This window comes from Cygnus olor, chromosome 2 (genome assembly GCF_009769625.2).
Source record: "Cygnus olor isolate bCygOlo1 chromosome 2, bCygOlo1.pri.v2, whole genome shotgun sequence".
NCBI lineage: Eukaryota > Metazoa > Chordata > Aves > Anseriformes > Anatidae > Cygnus > Cygnus olor.
In genome coordinates, this window is record NC_049170.1 from 20954214 (window position 1) to 20974448 (window position 20235).

General features: G+C 35.4%; 1 protein-coding gene across 1 annotated transcript in view; it reads right to left on the reverse strand.

Annotated features, from left to right (window-relative positions):
• Positions 1 to 20235, reverse strand: part of MALRD1 (MAM and LDL receptor class A domain containing 1) — a 265114-nt gene that overhangs the window by 142098 nt on the left and 102781 nt on the right. The window contains exons 26-27 of the mRNA XM_040550276.1: positions 18346 to 18593; positions 12561 to 12858 (exon numbers count right to left, since the gene is read on the reverse strand). Of these exons, the coding sequence (XP_040406210.1) occupies positions 12561 to 12858; positions 18346 to 18593 (546 nt within the window). The remainder of the gene's footprint in view (positions 1 to 12560; positions 12859 to 18345; positions 18594 to 20235) is intronic.

The following is a 20235-nucleotide window of genomic DNA, read 5'->3' on the forward strand; positions in this document are numbered from 1 at the left end:
AGGTCAGAAGAGAACTGTAACACCAAAGGAAAGCTTGGCAGTCAGTTATCCAAATGTATTTGATGATGTTATAACTCAAGCCAGAGGAGAGATCTAGCTGAACTGGAATATGTGATCTCTTCACATTCTCCACTGTACTCCAAGTTGTTGCCCAAAGCATACGGTGTAAGGGGACCTGCAGTGCATTGATGAATCTGTTTTGTACAATTTGCCAGAGCTGCTGGACTGTGCTCAGTAAAAGTGACAGGTGGAAAATGCTTCCCTCAAGTCCCACACAAAGCCTGGCCTACCAGCTCTCATTTACAATCACATCCCTGACTCCTGAGGCCAGAGGATGTTCTCCTGGTTGGATCAGACCTACGTGGGAAAAAGTGATGGACATGGAGTCCCAGGATCTGAGCACCCCTGGTTCCTCAGCTAGGATGAGCAGAATAAACTGCTTTTAGGAACACCTTCTCTGGTAAATAAGAGTATGGAAGTAGACAGTTTAAGCAGTAAAGTACAAAACAGTCACTGAGTGTTAAATGTCCTCATGATTATATTAAGACCTCAGAATTCTCTTCCAGGAACTGATATTTTCATTAACAAGTTAGACACTATGAGGTGGTTCAGAAAATCTTTAAATTGGCATAAGACTGTCCAGTGTTCAAAGGGGAAGATATTGAATAATGTATATGTATTATTAGTTTGGGATCACTCCCAATTATGAATATCAATCTCAACACTTTAATCAGCGTTAAGATTCAACAATATAAACATGTAAAATACAAAGGAAACCTCAGAGAAATATCCTTAGTGATGTACAGATGGATGTACAGAACTGCAGTAAATCTAATTTGGTGAGAAATCCTATAAACAATTGCAGAATTTAAAACCAGCTCTATTTAAACTCTTCAGCAATACTTGAGTAAGAGTCAGGTGTAGGCTAAACTAAAAAAGTGCAAAACTGATTAAACCGAATCTCATGGTACCTATAAATCCTTCATCTCTCGTTGCTCAGAAGGAATAAGTTTCGGGATTACTGCATTCACCACATGATATTACAGAACTTTCTATCTATCTCAGACAGAATGCTATAGTGAGCTGAAGAGAACAAGATGATTAAAAGATTTTATTGATGCCTTGACCAGGCTTCCACATACCTTTGAGCCTCCACTAGAAAGGTCAATAGGAAAATGAAAAATGTGTTACGCTTTGTGAAAGATACCAACCAACTCTAATCACTCAGTATCTCATAGAAACATATATCTTCTAATATGGTCAGATTTTCCCTTTCCTCTGTGTAACAGTCATGTTTGTTATTAGACAATGAAAGTGAAGAGGATGAAAACTATACTTATGAAGTTAGCTTAAGTAGTTTGAGTTGAGATTCTGCAAGTAAAGGTTGTATTAGGAACCTGTATATTCCAAATGTCACTGGTACTGTTAACATCTCCTCATGTGATTAAGTAGTTCTGCTCCTTATGTTTCTCCAGAACAATATATTTTATCACTAAAACCATTAAGACAAAAGCAATTTTTATTGATTATCCCCATTTATATCCTCCAACCTAGCACAATGATTTATTTCCCAGAGTGATGATAGCTCTATTAATTGTACCTCAATTCAGCATGCATTCACCTATAGCGGCACTTTTTGAGGCACACAAGCTTAACAAATGACTGAACAAGGAAAGATCAGAAAAGTTTATGATTGGAAAGAGAGCCCTCATGAAACTGTGTTATCCTACTTCATGGGAAACTGGGTCTTAAAAGAAATCACTCAAATCACGAAGTCCAGTTCAGTGTTATAAAAGGTAACAACCTCAAGCAATTCCTCTTCCTTCAATATAACCAGTAACTTTCTCCGTTGTTGCTACCAGAACACTATTGTTTGGTCTTTATATAAGGAACATTTTTAGCTTCTAGCCTAAATTTACGTATGATCAGTTCAGATGCACTCATTCCTTTGCAAGCTCTGCCATTCAGCTGTTCTCTGCTGAGAAAGGAAGGTAAGGGAAACAAACAAAAAAGTATAAATAGATCTGAAAATTAACGACCAATACTCATAAAACTCATATTCACCTGACCCAAACTTTCGCCTGCAAGTCCCACAGAAGCTAAATACTTTCTCAGAATATTCTTTTGAAGCCTAGCCAACACTAGCCAACTTCAAAATATGGAAGAATAATTCTATAGCTATGGCTGTGACAAAATCATTAGAATCCTGTGTCATTCTAATTTGCGATGAATTAGGTCTCATTAGTTCGAAGTTAAGAATCCAAATTCAAGATTCTTTTTGCATCCAAAATATATCTCTCAGTCTTTCCAAATTGACAAATCAGTAGATGATGCTTTGTATGCACCGTACGGAACTACAACACTAAATACTAACTTGATAACCAAGCTCTCAAATTAGCAGTTCTAATTCATAGAACTTTTTATCTCCACTAAGGTGCCAATCCTCTCTCAGAATTCAGGAGTTCAGTCCTGGGTTGTTCCTCAAGGACAGAAGGCAAGAATTATGATCTCCTTTGGTTAAAGCTGCCTTACTACTTTAACTTCATGACTGAAATAGCTTTTTGACCGATGTATATCATCTACCTGGAAGTTATTCTCTTGGGAATTTGCATTTGGATGCATCTGAATGTCTCCTAAAAGTCACTATACAGAATCATGTAAGAATCTTTCACAGAAATTGATTCCAGAGGGAGTAAATTGTCTGATGTACATGAATCCATCTCTGACCCTGCCTGGCACAGAACAGCAATATCTCTGGTACAGAAGGGATCTTTTCCTCATTGTATAAGGAGGGAGACAAAATGTTTACTTAAGATAGCACAGATAGGACTACTCTTATGAAAAAAAAAATACGTTGACATTCTGGGTCTCATTCACTGAAATTGATGGACGCTTTTTCTTAATGCAACACCTTGTCTTACTAAATCATCCGCATGTTCATCGCATAAAATAGATTGCTTTGTTTTTTGTAGAAAAACATTTCTCAAGTCAGCTTTTATCAGTCTAATAAAATAATTTGTGATATCACATCTTTTAATGCTTTTTCATTCTCTATCCAGTTACACAAAGTGCTCTGTATGACACTGAACAAAATACGTGCTTATAAACTGTATTGTTCAACAAGTGTAAGCACACATTCAACCAGTGAAAAGGTCTGAAATGAAAAACAATAAAAATAAAGCAGTAAAGTTAACTTTAAATTTATTGGATGACAACAAGTTTTTCATGCAACCCTGCATAATCACCAATACCTCCTTAAAAAACACGTAATAAATGGAGAATGGGAAAATATCATATTGTACACAACTGCAAAGACAGCTATTACAAGAAAGATATTTGGCTGTTGTTGTGCTATCAGCAGGCCTTGTAATTTAATTTGGCTTTACAGAATAACATTTACTACTAATCTTACCCTGGAAACCTTTCTGTCAAATAATACTCTTCTATTATTTGACAAAAGATTTAAATTATTCTTTAGTTATACTCAAGATGAGATGTAATACCTGAGATTTAATTGCTTTAAGGTAAAGATGTCATAAATTTGAAACTTTATGCAGAAAATTCATAAACACTTTACCAAGATTAGGAAAAAAAAAAAAAAAGTACTACAATACTAGGTATCTGCAAAAAAAAAAAAAGCAGTGCAGGATAAATCACACAGAATATTAAAGATATTAAAGTCTACCATTATTTCAATTACATTAAAGTCCTTAAAAGAAATAGAAAGATCTTCAAAGCAAATGCAAATTAAACAAGAAAACATGTTTGAAGGACTTCTCCCATACCAGCTATAAATTAACCCTAATCTCTTAATTCCTATTATTTGAAAGCCAGTATTCTGAATTTTTATATTCTCCTCTGCAACTAGTCTGGTATCAACCACCATCCTCAGCCCCTGCCATGAACCTTGTTGCATGTGGACACCATACCTGTCATCTGTCATCTGAGTAATAGTGGATTAATGCAACTGAAGAAATTTTACCTTGAGCTTTCCTTCCCTGAATTTGCCTTATATGTCCACAAGTAATTTGCACAGTAATATCGGAGGTGTTACTTTCCATAGTATTACCTGCCAGAGACCATTCAGTCTGAGTTTAATGTCTTGAATCTAAATTAGCATCTTGAATCTAAATTAGTGTCTCCTTAATGTCTGTCTTGAATAACTGCAGCATCCAGGTATGGGGCAATGTTACTGCAGTTCTGTATGCAAAAATCGCTTTGACCTGGTCAGAGCAGAAATAAATGAGGGACTGAAGGCCTGAAGTGACACCCTGTAAAAGCAGATAAAAAGCAAGAGGATTTCAAAGGGAGAAGATTAGAATAGAAGTATCTAATGAGAACAAATTAAAATAATATTAAAAAAAAAAATCAACTCATCTCTTTGTTAGATGTATGAAAAAGGGAAATGTTAATACAGCCACTCCAAGTGGCAGGTTGCAGCCACTGAACATGATCAGAAGCAGACATCAGAAGGAGAGTACCTCATGCACTGCCACCCCACAACTGTTTAAGCTACAGCTAAAGGAATGTGTGTCACATCCCAGATGAGATGCTGCACCAATGTTATGATAAATAGTCTCTGAGGCTGTCAACTTAACTCCTCAATGTCACATCACTTGGCAGTCATTTCTGCTTAAGCTAGCAACAAAGCAAATCAGAAATAATTTCTGGTAAGTATAAACAAGTGTAGGAAAAAGAGACTGATGGGAGATGAAAACAAAACCAAGTATGTGAAAAAGAGTTCTAAAATAAAAAAACTTAGATAACATTCAGCTCACAGAAAGATATACATTTATGCTCATGTGTAGGCAAGCTGTGTCTAAATTCCCATTAAAACTGATTGGGATCTAGTTCGTATAATCATTGGATTTCAAAGAGTGATGACATCAAGCTAAAATAGAAACCTGGAGTTTTATTTGATTCCCCACACATAGAGCATCTCAGAATATGTAAAATATTCTTCCTCATTAGCAGCTGCTACACCTGAGGGCATAGGCTTTCCATGTATCCTTTGCTACACATCTGTCAGCATTACAGAGATTTCTCCTGAGTGGCTGGGCAGCAAAAGAGCAATATAGTATACTGTCTATAATTGGAATTTAGATACATAACACATTGAATCACATGTAGACATCTGATTTAAGTCTTGGAGCTCAATCCCACCCTAAATATTTCAAGTCTTATATAAGCCTATAAAATTTGGATTTACTTTTTGTGAAGATTCATTATGCACATTAAGCTGGTTTTATTTATCTCTCTCCTTTGCCCCAATTTTATTTTCACTCAGAGACCTAAAAATGCAACACAACAATATGAGGGATTTCCTCAAACAAATAAGTATTTACTAAAACGGAAAGGCAGAGAAAGAACCTTTCATCTCTCCATTTCACTAACATATTTCCTACCTGGTCTGGCAAAAAAGGAAAATCTACAAGTTTGTTGTTGTTGTTGTTGTTTTGTGTGCACTTGGTGAAAAGCATGTGACCTCAGTCCTTCCACCTTTTTGTTCTGGAGGACAGCTTCTATGATTATTGGTGACATATCCTTTGTCTGTGTTCTGGGTTAGTTGGAAGTTTCCACATATCAAAAAGCACTTTCTCAATTTCCATTTCTTCAATCTCTTCTGCCTTTGTGAAGCACGTTAGGTGATCTGACTTTTGATCGGTTGAGCATGGTATTTCCACATTCAGAAATGCCTTGAGCATTTTGACTGCTAACAGTCTTTATAACACTTATTTAACTTTGTCTACCTGACCACTAAACCCCAGACTAGGCAGGTTAGGTATCTTTTCTGAGAGCTACAGTATCATTCCACTTGGGAGACATAGTCTGTTGAAAAGTTTGCGAACAAAATAAATCCCCTAATGAAAATGAAGCTGTGCAGTGAAATGACTCTACTCTTCCTTAATGTAAAGCACAAAATATAAACTGAGCTTCCAAATAACATTTACAAATACCTAGTGAAAAATAACATTTTTGTTTTCTCTCTGATATATATAATACTGAAAATGCAAACACTTTGACTGAGGAAGTAAAACACAGTCTGGATTAACTATTGATAATATGTGTTGAATAGCCTCTTCAGACTGTTGCTACAATTAAAGAGGGAGAGAAAAGAAATATGTACATGCCTGCAGGCTTAACCACACATGGAAATCTTGTTCCAGAATATTTAGATATTTGAAAAGCCCAACAAAGATACACTTCACTAAAGGTAAACTAGGGTTAGATCCTGTGAAATTTAACTTTTCTTTCAGAAAAACAAAACAAAACAAAACAAAAAACAACTACAACCAAAAAAAAACCCTCTTTATACTTCTAAGAATATCCTATATTGCAGCATTATTTCTCTACCTGTATGTGTGTAAGAGAAAAATAATATCTTAGATATTATTATATAATATATTATTAATTATTATTACAATAATTATTATATAATAATAATTATATAATAATATAATATATAATTATATAATTATATAATAATATAGTTATTATTATTGATTAATTATATTATTAATAATATTATTATATAATATATAGTAATAATAGATATTATTATATAATATCTTAGAATATCTTAGACTCTAGTAAGAGAAATCGTTTAGTCAGTCCTTGGAATGTAAAGGGTTAGAGCTTTCATGTTCTTGGTTACCCAAGCAGAGGCAGGCTTTGCAGATGGAGTATGTAACACACAAGGAAAGGCCCGAGCTAATAATGCCAGCATCACTTAGAGTCCTGGAGAAGTTTAAAATACTAAAAAAAATCTTCTAACTTAGTCTTCCCGGTAAGGTGAAAATAAGAGTGGGATTCCTTAACAGGGAGTCTCCTTTGTAAATATACTATCAGGAATCACAGTTCGCCATTTCAACATGCTGTGTCACCTGCTGCTTAAGAAACTCATTCTATCCTTGAAAAAACATTTCCCCTGACCTGACATTTATTTCTTTGACTGTTTCTATTGGGTTTACATGGCAAGGTTTTTGAATGCAGGTGTGGCTTAGAAGAATCTAAGAAGCTGCCTCATGTGTGATTAGGGCCAGTTTCATCTGTCTCCAAAAGGGACCTGCTGCTGGCTGGAGTTGAATCAATAAGCGAAGCTGTGTGCACCTCTGTGAGAGCAGATTTAAGAAAGGGAAAAACAAACAAACACACAAACAAACAAATAAAAACTGCTGTGCAACAACAGAAGCTGGGAGAGCGAGGAGTGAGAACCAGCCCTGCAGACACCAAGGCTAGTGCAGAAGGAGGGCAGGAGGTGCTCCAGGCAGGCAGCGCTCCAGGCAGGCAGCAGCAGTTCCCTTGCAGCCTGTGGAGAGGCCCCTGGTGCAGCAGGCTGTCCCCCTGCAGCCCATGGGTCCTACATGGAGCAGATCTCCACGCTGCAGCCCGTGGAGGAGCCCCCGGTGGAGCAGGTGGATGTGGCCTGGAGGAGGCTGCGGCCCATGGAGAGCCCCCTCAGGAGCAGGCCCCAGGCCGGAGCTGCAGCCCGTGGAGAGGAGCCCACGCAGGAGCAGGGGGTCTGGGGGAAGCTGCCACTCATGGGGGACCCGTGCTGGAGCAGTTTGCTCCTGACGGATGGATCCCGTGGTACGGAGCCATGTGGGAGCAGTTCTTGAAGAGCTGCTGCCTCTGGGCAGCCCCCACAGGATCAGTTTGGGAAGGACGGCATCTCGTGGGGCAGAGAGTGACTGTGAAGGAGTGGAGGAGACAAAGCCATGAAGGAGTGTCAGAGATGAAGTGTTATGGACTGACCACAGCTCCCATTTCCCATTCCCCTGTGCTGGTTGGGGGGAGGAGGTAGAAGAGGGTGGATGGGAGGTGGGAGGTGTTTGCTTTTAGTTTCTCACTGCTCCAGTCTGTTAGTAATAAGCAATAAATTACATTAATCACCCTATGGTGAGGCTGTTTTGCCTGTGACGATAACTGGTGAGTGATCTACCTGTCCCTATCTCAGTCCTTGAGCCCTTTACACTGTATTTTCTCCCCCTTTCCCTTTGAGGAGGGGAGGAGTGAGACAGCAGTTGTGGAGCTCAGCTGCCCAGCTGAGTAAAACTACCCCACTGTTCTGTGACACATTTCACATAAACACATTTGTGGACGCCCAAGAGCTAAGGAAAGTTCTGGAGATTTTAAACTGTTCTGCGAAAAAGAAAAACAAGTGCTGACAGTGCCCTATCTCCAAGGACCTTAGATGACATTAATCATGGTTTCTGTCCACTTTCCAGAGTTGTAATCAGTTATGGGACAAATCTAGGCTCTGCTCTGACTGCTGAGTTCACAGACCTGCATTTAGTTCATGTCTCTGTCTACCTAATGCAGGGAAAGCCTTTATCCACTGTGATGTTTCAGATAACATGTTTTGCCACATTCTATTGATAAATTAAACATGTCAGCATTATAATTGAGAATTTTAGTCTAGTTTTTCATTTTTGTTGAGTTACCTACAAAAGTGCAGCATAAAAATCTACTCTAACTGCTATTTCTTGGTTGACTAGCTCGAGCCCCCATCAACTGAAACAGGGAACACATTGTTTCCTTTGCAATAAGAATCTGTGATGATTATACCTTTTCCAAGGGACAACTCTGATGGATTCCTTATACCTTAATCCCGGTTCCGTCACTGACTCACTACACAGCCTGAGGCAAGTAACTCATACTGCCTCAGGCTTCTCCAGTGTAAAATAAAAACAGTAGCATTTACTTCATTTTTAAGTAATAAAAAGTGTACACGAATAACTAAGAGAAAACTGCAAACAGAAATGAATCCTAACCTGAACTCCTAATAACACATTTACAACATTAGGAATGAAAAAAATAAAATAAAATTGCTGTTGACAGTAAAATTATCAAAAGTCTGTTTAACTGAGAACATCGATGCCTATACACATATATAGGTAAACCTCTATATTATATACGTATATTCTGTCTACAAAACTTCAGGAGCATATCAGAAGTTATGAGTATTCTTCATAGGCTTACTGTTTTTGCTTGCTTGTTTGTTTTTTTCCCATCACTGGTTTTAAAGTGCTTTAAATATTTTACCTTATTTGTTTAATGTCCTCTTCTCTCAGACAATGGTCAGGACTGGTTGCTTCAAAGGCAGATATAAATTCTTTGTTATTCAATTTGTTGTACATAAGGAGACATTTTTTTCTTCTATTCTGTAGGACACCACATTATGCACAGAAGCATAGAATGTGATTTTTCTTATATATTAATTGGAATAACTGCCAAGGTTATTTCTATGTATATGTCTGTAAATTTTTACAAACCTTTTATCTGCAAAAGAGTGATTTAAGCAATATCTCTTGCTTTTTAGATTACATGCATTTGGGGGTAATATCTCAAAAAGATTTTGGCAAATCTGATTTAATGACACATTTTTTTTCCTTTGCATTTATTTTCATCTTTAGATTTGTTGCCAAAATCTCTGTCTATATATTTTTTTATGAATTAGACATTTGTACTAGAATGATTCAAAAACCTGTTTAAAAACAAAGAAACCCACAGCCTTAGACAAGGCTGTATTCTTTAACGTCTACTCTTGAATGACCAGAAAAGTTCATGAGCAATGAAATAAGAAACTTTGCTAGTGATAGGAAAGTAGCCAGGGTGATATGGGCTACACACAGCACCACTGCAGGACATGAGCAAAACCTGATATTCTTCCATACTCTATTTATAGAGTGAGGAGTTGATAAGTGCCAGCCTAAAATGATGCTTACTTTTCCTCAGGCACGGTGTTTTAAGTGGCTCTCATTGACCTGTCACTTCAGCATCACTGTTGCTAAGTAGCATCATGAGGACAGTTTACAGCATGCTGTCAGTCTACAGAAAATGACAATGCTAAATTTGAAAATGATTTTTTCTAGTTGTCCAGCACACTCTTTCAGCCTTTAAGCATTACTTTTTATTTGTCCAGAAGAAAAACAACCCCCATTCAATGCATATTTGTATGTTTAGAATTTCAAAGAGTTGGCATACAGTCAGGGGCCAATCCTTCTGAAAAGTCAGAAACCCTGTCCCGGGTGCGCAGATATGTATATTTTTTTTTTACTCTATTCTATTTAGTCCTTACACTATACCCATTGCATAGCATGCTATAGCATTCTGTGTGCAGAAATAACAAGCACAGGACACCTTGTTAGAGACTCAGAAGAATCTCACTTGACGTATGTAATACAGTAAATTCTGAATTAAAAATAAATAACCAAACCAATAAGAATAGTATTATATTTTTTTTTCCATGTGGCTTGTTGTGTTAGTGGAAAATCAATTGCAGATTGCAGGTATTTCATAAAATCTACAAAGCAAGCTCTTAAAACAGTGAGAATAAAAAGTGCTGAATAGCAAAATTCGTTTGGGTGCAGAGAAGGGGTAAAAAGCATTAGGACAGTTGCTATTCACCATGGTATTTTGAGTACCTAAAATGAAGGAAACTTTCTTTGCCAGACCTGAAAAAAAGGAAACAAATATCCAAATATAGAAGAGAAAGCATATTAATCAGATGGATAAATAAGCGTCTATATCAATTCTGCATTGTCATGGAAATAGACGCCAAGAACTATGAATATCTGAGATAAAACATTTCAATTTTCTTAGCCAATATTCTCTCCAACTAAAGACAAGAAAACAGATCTTCTGCATCCTCAGAAACTTTTAACAAATTTGAGCAATAGATATAAGTGTTTCACTTTTGGTTAAAGCCTTTTTGTCTCTGCATATAAACAGAGAAGTCTAGGAGTCCACATTTTTGCATCTGATCACCTCATCCATTTTAACTGTCTCTAGTTATATAGTTAGATCACAGAGCTCTTTGCATAGCCCCCATTTTGCTACTGTACAGAACATTTCTGTATGCAGGAGTAGATTTCATACTCTGATTTCTAAGCCCCCATTTCAAGCAGTTATCCAAACGGATGTCACTGTTAATTACAGAATCACAGAATCATCTAGGTTGGAAGAGACCTCCAAGATCACCTAGTCCAGTTAGTTGCTGTAAGTTGGAAGCCTCAGTAGTTAATGTAAATTCTTGTCCAAGACAAGTAAAAATTGTTGACATAGAAAAGATGGTATGTTATAAGGATGATTTTAGACCATTATCTTAAAGTGTTGTGAATCTACAAAGTTCACAAAGTACATCTTAGATGAGCTACACCAAGAAATCAGTCTCTGGTGGCTTTTTCCTGAGATTTTAGTAGCTTTTTTATTATATACATCATAAAAGTATTTTGGAACATCCTTTACTATCAAAACTAAAGCTTTTAAAGTTTCCTATGTTGCCACAGGGACTCACATCTACCATTAAGCGGATAGAGTCTGAAAACATCAAAAATAAGAAATCAGAAATCTCAGCTAGTGTTCCTCTTGGGGTAACATTCATACAAAACTGAACTTTAAAATACAAATCTCATTTGCAATAAATATCTATGACTGTTCTTGTCAGAAGTAGAGAGCCAATAGTGTATACTGTAAGGATTTGGTAATTTTTCAGCATATGTCTGGAAACTATTACCCACATCTTTCCTGCTTATCTAATGGACAAAGGACAGTATAATTTTTTAGGTTTGATGTAGTCTCATCAGTGGTATATTCCAGTGCCTGAGCAGTGCTTAATGACATCCTAAAGGGGAAGGCTACTCATTAGCAGCAGTAACAAAGCAAAGCAGCTCACATAAATTAATGATCCATTCTCCCAATACTCCTTGACATTGGGAAATATTAGCTTTGTTTTATTCATCAGAAAGACAGAGAAGCTAAATAAAATGGCTTGCCACAGCTATGCAGGAAATTTGTAGTAGGCCCAGGAAATCTCCCAAATTCCACTTTGGGAGTTTAAATTTCAGCAAGGGTAGATGTGGAAGGAGGGAGATTTGTTCTGTTCTGTCAGAAAGAGTTTCTCCTTTACCATCCAAGGACATATTGTTAATGAATATCATAAGTGCTATTAGGAGCAGCTATTACTTTGAAGATAGTGGGATCTGTGCCCATCAGAACTTTATAATTTGGGTTTTTTATGAGTCTTATTTCCTTTGTGCAGTAAGTGAGGATAATGCAAATAATAGCTCCTATGCTGATACCACATCACAAGGGAACAAGATACGTATGGTGCCAGCTCTCAGTACAGATTCCCACTAACCAAAAAGCCTTAGAGCCATTCCTATGTACTTACTGCTGACCTTATTACAAGATGGGTGTGTTGGCTCTGTCCTACTCTTAGTTCTTTATTTTACAATAACTATATTTTACAAGTAAATACTGACAAATAAATCCCACTGAATTAGCAGGATATTGTCTAAACATACTTGGCAGAACATATGTCCTACAGATTCATAAGAATTAACTCAATACCACAAAAGTTATTTCATGAAAATAACTTCATCAACATTTCAAAGAGCTACTTAAAAGCACGTTGGTTTCAACATGCCATTAGCCAGAGATGCGTTCTATTTTTATTTTGAAGGAGAGACAGAGAAATGAAAACAATACTGCTATGTATTCTTTCAGAATTTAGAGACCTACATTCATGCACGGTTTTATCTCTAGCAAGAACATACCTGTTGGAGGCAGTGTTGTGGGTTCTGCTGGTAAAAACTCCTGGAATGGTAAACACTCCTTAGATAACGTGATGTCATCAAGTGCTACACCATCTTTGGGACCTTTTCCAGCTATCCCTTCAAAGATGACTTGGAAATCTTCCTCTCCATCTCCAATCAGGTTCAGTGCCTGGCTCTGCCAGAAATTTCCCTGGTTTCCAGTAAGACTAAGGAGGATTCTTTCATGTTTTGACATAGTCCTCTGGTAGACAATCAATGATCCAATGTGAGCTCCATACATATGGTAATAGAAAAGTATCTGTAAACAAGAGCAAGAGCCTCAAGTATACAATTGGTGAGTTCAGACATATTCTGCTACAGTATTTACCCTAATTTTTAAATGGAGCAGCATTAGCAGCATTCAGACTAGCTCTGTGTTTTACTAATTCAAAGACAATTTAATTAAAACACACACGAAAATGACTTACTAGTGAAAAATTTTTAATTATTCCATAAATCAAGCTTGGAAATCAGCATTACGATACTGTGACAGCTGATCTTGCATCTCTTTTAAATAACTTACATGTGTAAATGCAAAAGAAAGAGAACACTTGGTAAAAATAAAAAAATAAAAATAGAGGAATAGAGCTGTTTACAATTTTGGAAATAACTTCAGTTTTCTGGTGTTAATAGTGTTTGTGATAGATTACAGAGTGTATAATTAGAAAATAATATTATATAATCTATTATGGGAGCAAAATGGGCTGCATAAATGCAAAATAAAATAAAAAGTAAGTAGTCCTTTGATCAGAAAACTGTGAATTTCAGTAAAAATGGGAAAAACAAATTAGTAAGTCCTGAAGTAAGATCAAGTACATACAGAACACAGAAATAAAAACACTGACTTCTCTCTGCTATTTTCAATTCAAGTGCAAAGTAACAGTTGTATTTGATTATATTAATACTTAGGCTAGTTCAACATTGTTTCTGGCAAATATAGAATATTTCCAAGAATGATGTAAGACCCTGAATGAAGGCAATTCATGCTACATTATGCAAGAACACACCTATAGCTCATTTTTTTCCTAGTCTAATGCATAGCACAAACCCTAAAGAATGAAAACTCCATCTTATTTATTATAGCTATAAAAAACATAATAGCAAATATTATGATACCCATGTAAACGTTGAGTCAACACTCTGTATTACCTAGTGCTACAGGATTTCATAAGCTTCTGCAGTCTTTTGCAAAACATATACTTAAAATAATAATAATAATAATTTTATTTAATTGATTTTCTCTGCAGTTGATTAGTAAAGCTGTCAACAGCTTTGTGTTACAATTCTTACGAAAATTTTATTATGGTCACTTTCAGAATATCTTCTGTGCAATGAAGTAGTCCAATATAATTTTTATTAATCAGGTTTCTTGCATGGAACTATTCCTATTTACCTGCTGTTTTCCTGTCCTACAACTACTCTATTTCTTTTAAAATTCTTTTTGTAAATTAAGTTTGTGCATTCAGTATATCATTAAATTATACAATACTTTTCACATTTTTAAGACTAATCTCGATTCCTTTTTACTACAGCTAAATTTTGTTTAATTTTCTGACATTAAATTTTGAGCTGATATTTCCATAGAACTGCACACCACTCTGCTTCTGATTGGCTACAGTTCTTTTTCAAAGCTACCAAACTATACTATGTATGTTTTTCTTTTATGATCATTGAATTCTTCTTTCCCTCGCCATGATATACACACACACACTCTCCTGGTGCAACTTGAAGCCATTCCCTCTTGTCCTACCACTAGTTATCTGTAAGAAGATGCCAACTCCCAGCTTCTATTTTCTATATCTATTTTCATCAACTTGTTCTAAATTACACTGAATAATTTGGTATTTGGAAATAACATACTGGTATTCTGTCATGTCACATCATTTTGAAGTATCATATATAGTGGTAAAGTCACTATTGTAAACAGTTATACACACGATTTTAAGCATGTATACAAGTCCTTTCAGGACTGGGACTGCACATATATGACTTACTCTTGAGTCAAGCTTGAGCTATGCCCAATACTAATTCCTATACAGAATTTCCCTTGCATCAGAATGCAGGCTAGCTCTCTAGCCTTCGTTCTCCAAGGTTCTCTAGATGTGGTCATTTATCTTGGCTACTTAATCTTTTCAAGTCTATCCTGAAGATTTTTTCACACATTTTTGATTTACGTATTTGTTTTTAAATAAATACTGTTTTTGTTTCTGACTAAACATCAGAAGCAAGAAAATTCAGGAAATACTCACAAATACAAACAGCCCTCCCCACACCATATTCTTTCTATCATGCGCCCTTTTAAAGAACTGATTTTTTTGACATCTTTCATATATGTTATTGACATTTTTCAGATATCTTATTAAAACTTCTTGGCTTCATTCTTAAATTATCTCAGAATTCTCAGTGTATACCACCTGCATTTGCTTACTTAATGCAATTAAAATTAAGACTTTTTTCCAACACCATCTCTTTTGGTGTTATAGTCTCCAACAATGCTGCTTCAAGGCTGGTTCGAAGGAGCAGCTCGCAGGCTAGTACTTCCACAATGCCCTGCAGTGAATATTAATCCAAATAAGGTATTTAAACTTTCCTGCAACATTTTCAACATAGTTATTTTCTTATTCCACTCCAGTATATATAGGCTTGGTGTTTTTTTTATAGGTTCCATTTCCAAGTAGTAAAATTATGTGTCACTGACAACTTGACACTGAATTTTCCCTTTTCTTTCTCAGATTTATTTTGGCATATTCTCATTTTCTTTCTACTTGGACAATTTTCCCTGGCTTTCTATTCTTTTTCAAGCTTGGTTTGTATAAAAAAATAAATATATTTTTTTTCCTCCCATGTACTTCCCTTTATGTTTGCTTATATATATTTGTTTTATTGGCACAAAACTCTTGTTGTCCCAATGATGTAAAAGTTCATCTTCCATTGACTTGAATCGGCCTAAGATTCCAAACTAAGTCTGAAATAATATATGATGTAGCATTTCCTTCTCTACTAACTCACAGAAAGGAGCAAAATACTTTTGGGACCATCTAATCTGCTGGGGTGAAGCTGTTGCTTGGAACAGTTGTTCATTACATACATTTTCCGTTACAAGAAATTTCACTTCCCTTGGTTAGCTGCATAAATCAAAGCTTCAGAACTTGTCAGAACTTAAAAAACAAAATCAAAAAACAAAAACAAACAAAAAAAACTACTGAAATGTCATTATTTAGTTACATTTTCAGGCTTCACCATGGATGTAGAAGTTTTGTCTGTAGAAAGTACATAGACACAATGTTTTTTGTAGATGTTTTTTGGCATGACAAAGGTAACTGTTTCTAACAGTTATGTTTCGAGCACTTCATTATATTTAGTGTGTGATACATTATGAATATTCAGACACAATCCTGTCATCCTCAGTTCTTCCACTTTGTTTTGTATATATGTTTTACTGTTCACAGATAGAAGTTAAATAGTGGATTTTTTTTTTGTTTGTTTGTTTTAACCATAAAAATAGATAAGGTCAAGAAAGGGATGTTTTCAAATACAAAACTAAAGAAAGAAGCAAACATATACAAGCTCAGGTGAGCAGAATTTGTCTAAAATTTATAAATACATTTTAGCCAATTTAGAAAATGAACTTAGTAAATATGAGACCCAAATTTGAAGACATTTTTTAACGGCTAGATAAATTTTTGCTACTGACATTATTCATGTTTTGTTTGGATCATAAAATCATCCCATTTATCTTTAAAACTTCATTACTTTCTTATCGATAAAGGTGTTTGGGAATTATCAAACAACTAGAAGAATTTCAGCGAAATTAACTGATCAGAAATCTCAAAACAATCATAACTCTAAGTTTCAGAAAAAACTCTTTACAGGTTTTGATTTTCCTTGTAAATGAGACTAAAAGTGAGATAAATGGACATAGAAGCAGATGATTGGTAATTTTTAACAGAGGTGTCATCAATTGTAAAACACTTTAGGACTATATCAAGCTAAGATAGCCCTCATTCAGTGAGCATGGTGATGTGATCATATAACCAGTTCAGCTTGAAGTTTTTTTTTTTTTTTTTTTTTAAATAATTCCTCTTTATCTAGATTTTCCTCTTGAGAGAGCTAGTTACTAAGGCAAGGTACAGTAGATATGAATGTGAACTTGCAAAATGGGACTACTAAGGACAAAATTCTAATATAAAATGATTACATATCCTGTTTTACAGGCAAAAACTAAATGAAATTTTACATCTATAAATATAAAGGACATTGATATTTCTCAGGCATGCACAGAGATACAAGACTAGCATCACTCATAAACTAATAGAGTAAGAATTCCATTTGTGGCATCAGGAGTAGAGATGCTCCAGATGCTGGAGAACAAAGTGGTTATTTTATGCTAAGACCATTAAAAAGCTGTTGAACAAGTGTAATTGGGTAAAGGTAAAGAGCCAATAAACACATAAATACTTCTGCTGCCAAGTTAGAAAGATCTTCATGTGTGAATAGCAAAACAATTAGCAAAAGAGTAGGTTGAATGTTGTTTTCCATCACAGTAGTTCCAAAATTCTTTACCTTAGATTCGAGTGTGGCATAATGCTTAGACCACTATTCATTCGTTCACAGTTCCTTTCAACTCTAATCATTCACAGAAAGGAAGGATTGTCTTATTTGTTAGGAGAAAGTCCAGAATCTTAACTAATAGAAAAATTATTTCCTTAATCTCAAATAAAATGGTTAAATTATATGTTAACACCTCCCCCTCCCTTTTCTCTTAACTATTTTTTTCTGTTCGTTTGGGTTTTTTTTCTTCTTTTCTCTTCTCCAGATCGGTCCTTTAATTCAGGAAATCCATTCCCAAATTTATCCTAAAAATGTTAAGCCATTCTCTGCTCCTCTAATTTTCTTATGTCTTTCTAAATTTTGGGTGAGTGATTTTCTGAAGGCTAAAACCCCTATATTTCCTCCCATAGCAGTTGCATTTATGCACAATAATCCTCTCCATTTAAATAATATATAGATGTTAGAAATTCAGATACCACTCGTCTTTGCTTTGACATTTGAAGACGATTTGAAAACAATAGATGCATACACAGGGGAAAAATACCATTTCAAAGTAGCACATAGTTCAACTTTCTGGAAAATTCCCTGAATTTTCAACATATATCAGCGTCTCAGAGATGTGTTTTGAAAGCTGTATTATGAAACTACAAATTACCATTTTAGTACAGACTGTAAAATACATATCACAACTAGAAAACCTTTTAATCCAGATTTGCAAAGAAATTATCAGGATCAAATCACAACAATATGTTGTAACGCTTTAGAAAATAAAAGCTTATTTTTCTTTGGTTTTTAGAGAAGAGTCAATGACAGCTTTCTGTCATGCAGTGTTCCTTTTGAAGCTGTATTCTTTCAAAGCAACTTGTTACTGTATTCGTAAACATTTTCTCCATTAAAGCACATACATAGTTGTAGGCTAATTAGGGCTGGAGTTGCATAAGGCACATTCTAAGTTACATATTGCTTTCACCGCTGACTTCATTTCAATCTCCTTCGAAGTACTTATGTACAGAAATCATTCTTCTCCCATAACTAGCAATGAGATTCATGTTTTTTCATGATTCCAAGGTGGAAATAGTTTGCTTCTTCCACAATATGTTTGTTTTTATCAAGAAATATCTCCTTTTAGGAATATTATCTTGGTGTAATCTAGAAATCAAATTCTGCATTCCTGCTAGTATCGCACCCCACGTACCTTGCAGTTTTTATTCCTTCTGCTTAGCACAGGGCTAACAAGCCTGGCTTTCTGTCCTGGCAGCTGAAGAAATGAACTCTTTATAAAAATAAAATGACCAGATGGCTCTTGCAATGTATGATCAGCAGCTGGTCCAGTGCCCAATTTTGTAGCACTGCTCGTTCTGAGGCTCCAGTCAAAATCATCATTTTCATCTTGCTTCCATCCACAAATATCAAACTCAAAATCACAATGCCCAATAGAGGTACCTGAAGGATATTTGCAAACACATGAAAAGACTTTTTTTTTTCAGAAAGTTAATCGGTTACATACATTACAAACTAGTATACAATTACCTTAAAAAAAAAAAAAGTCTCAATAGGGAGAAAACCATCCATGTGTTTTATTAAACAGAGTATTTTTAGTGCCCTATAATATAATTGGGGGGCAAGATAAAACTGAATATATACAAGGTAGATATCTGTGCTCTTAGTGTAACCAACACTGCTGTAAGTATAAAAAATAAAGGTAATTTAATATAGCAATCTATTTTAGGGCAAATTGCCTAGCTCTAGTTTTATAGGCCAATTCATGCCCTCCATAAGGCACCCAAGACATCTGCAGAAAACTAGCCTCTTCTTGGAGGAATACTTTAAAGCCAGGTGAGATCCCTGTGGTGCTGAAAAATATAAAAAATGCCTATATTTATGGAACAAAACCCCATCCAATTAAAAGTACAGAGCACTAGAGAGACACATCCTCCATGCAGACACAAACAGGCAAAACATAAATGTAGAAGTGTTTACTTTGAGCTAAATCATACCCGCAGTTAGTTTACTTCAACATATTTCCAGAAGAATTCACAGGTAATTTATTATCCAATATGCAAACATAGATAATTATCTACATTTCTCCTTGAATTGTATTTAATGCCTAGAAAAATGGAAGGCTGTCATAATTTTGATTGATATTTATATGCCACAACATGAATGCTCTTCACTGATTTTCTAGTCTTGAGCGTCAAAACAGTCAATGTGGTTAGCAAACTGCCCACATAAATTAAGGTTAAGTCAATTATACTGGTCCAAAGGTTTAAGCTGCATATATTTCTCTACTATGCATCTATAACTTCATTATAATGATTATCAAGCAAGACTAAACTTGCTGAAATAAGCTGGAATTTTGCCAGAGCCTTCAAGAGACTTTTGACTGTGCTTTTTGACTGTGCTTTGACTTACTATTATTGCTGGAAAGGAAAGTACTTTGAAGATAAGTTGGGAAACTGAATAGATCGTTTGGTCTGACAGCGTAAGAAATGACAAAAGCTTTCTCCTAAAATATAAACAAAACTTGAACCTCTTCTAGGGTCTGATAAAGTTCAGCCACTTAAAAGTAACTTTATTTAATTGGCAGCTGGTCAGAAGCCTCAGTAATGAGGCCAAGGAGTCAACATCCATGTAGTCTACACATGGCCCAAAACAGTACAGACAGCTGCCTCTTAAATTTGAGGCTGAAATCAGGTGAAAGATTTCTTTTTTTTTTCTATTTTTCACAAGATCACACGGGTGGAAGAGAAGTCTGAAACATTTTCTTATAAATATGAACTAGTAAGAAAAAAATAATTTCACTTTTATGTTTGTCTGAAAATACAACACTATCTTAAATACTAATAATAACAACAACAAATCCCTAATGCACTATAGGATTATCATTTATGCAGAACATAGATAATAATTTACCTCAACTGAATATAACTGTCCTCATCTTTTGCTATTTGACCAGTTACATAATATTTCAGAATCCTAGCTAAAGCAATTTCTTCAATTACTCACAAATTTCATCTCTAGTCAACAAAAAATCATCCATGCAACTGACCATTTTACTTTAAAGTCATGTTTTAAAGAATCAAGG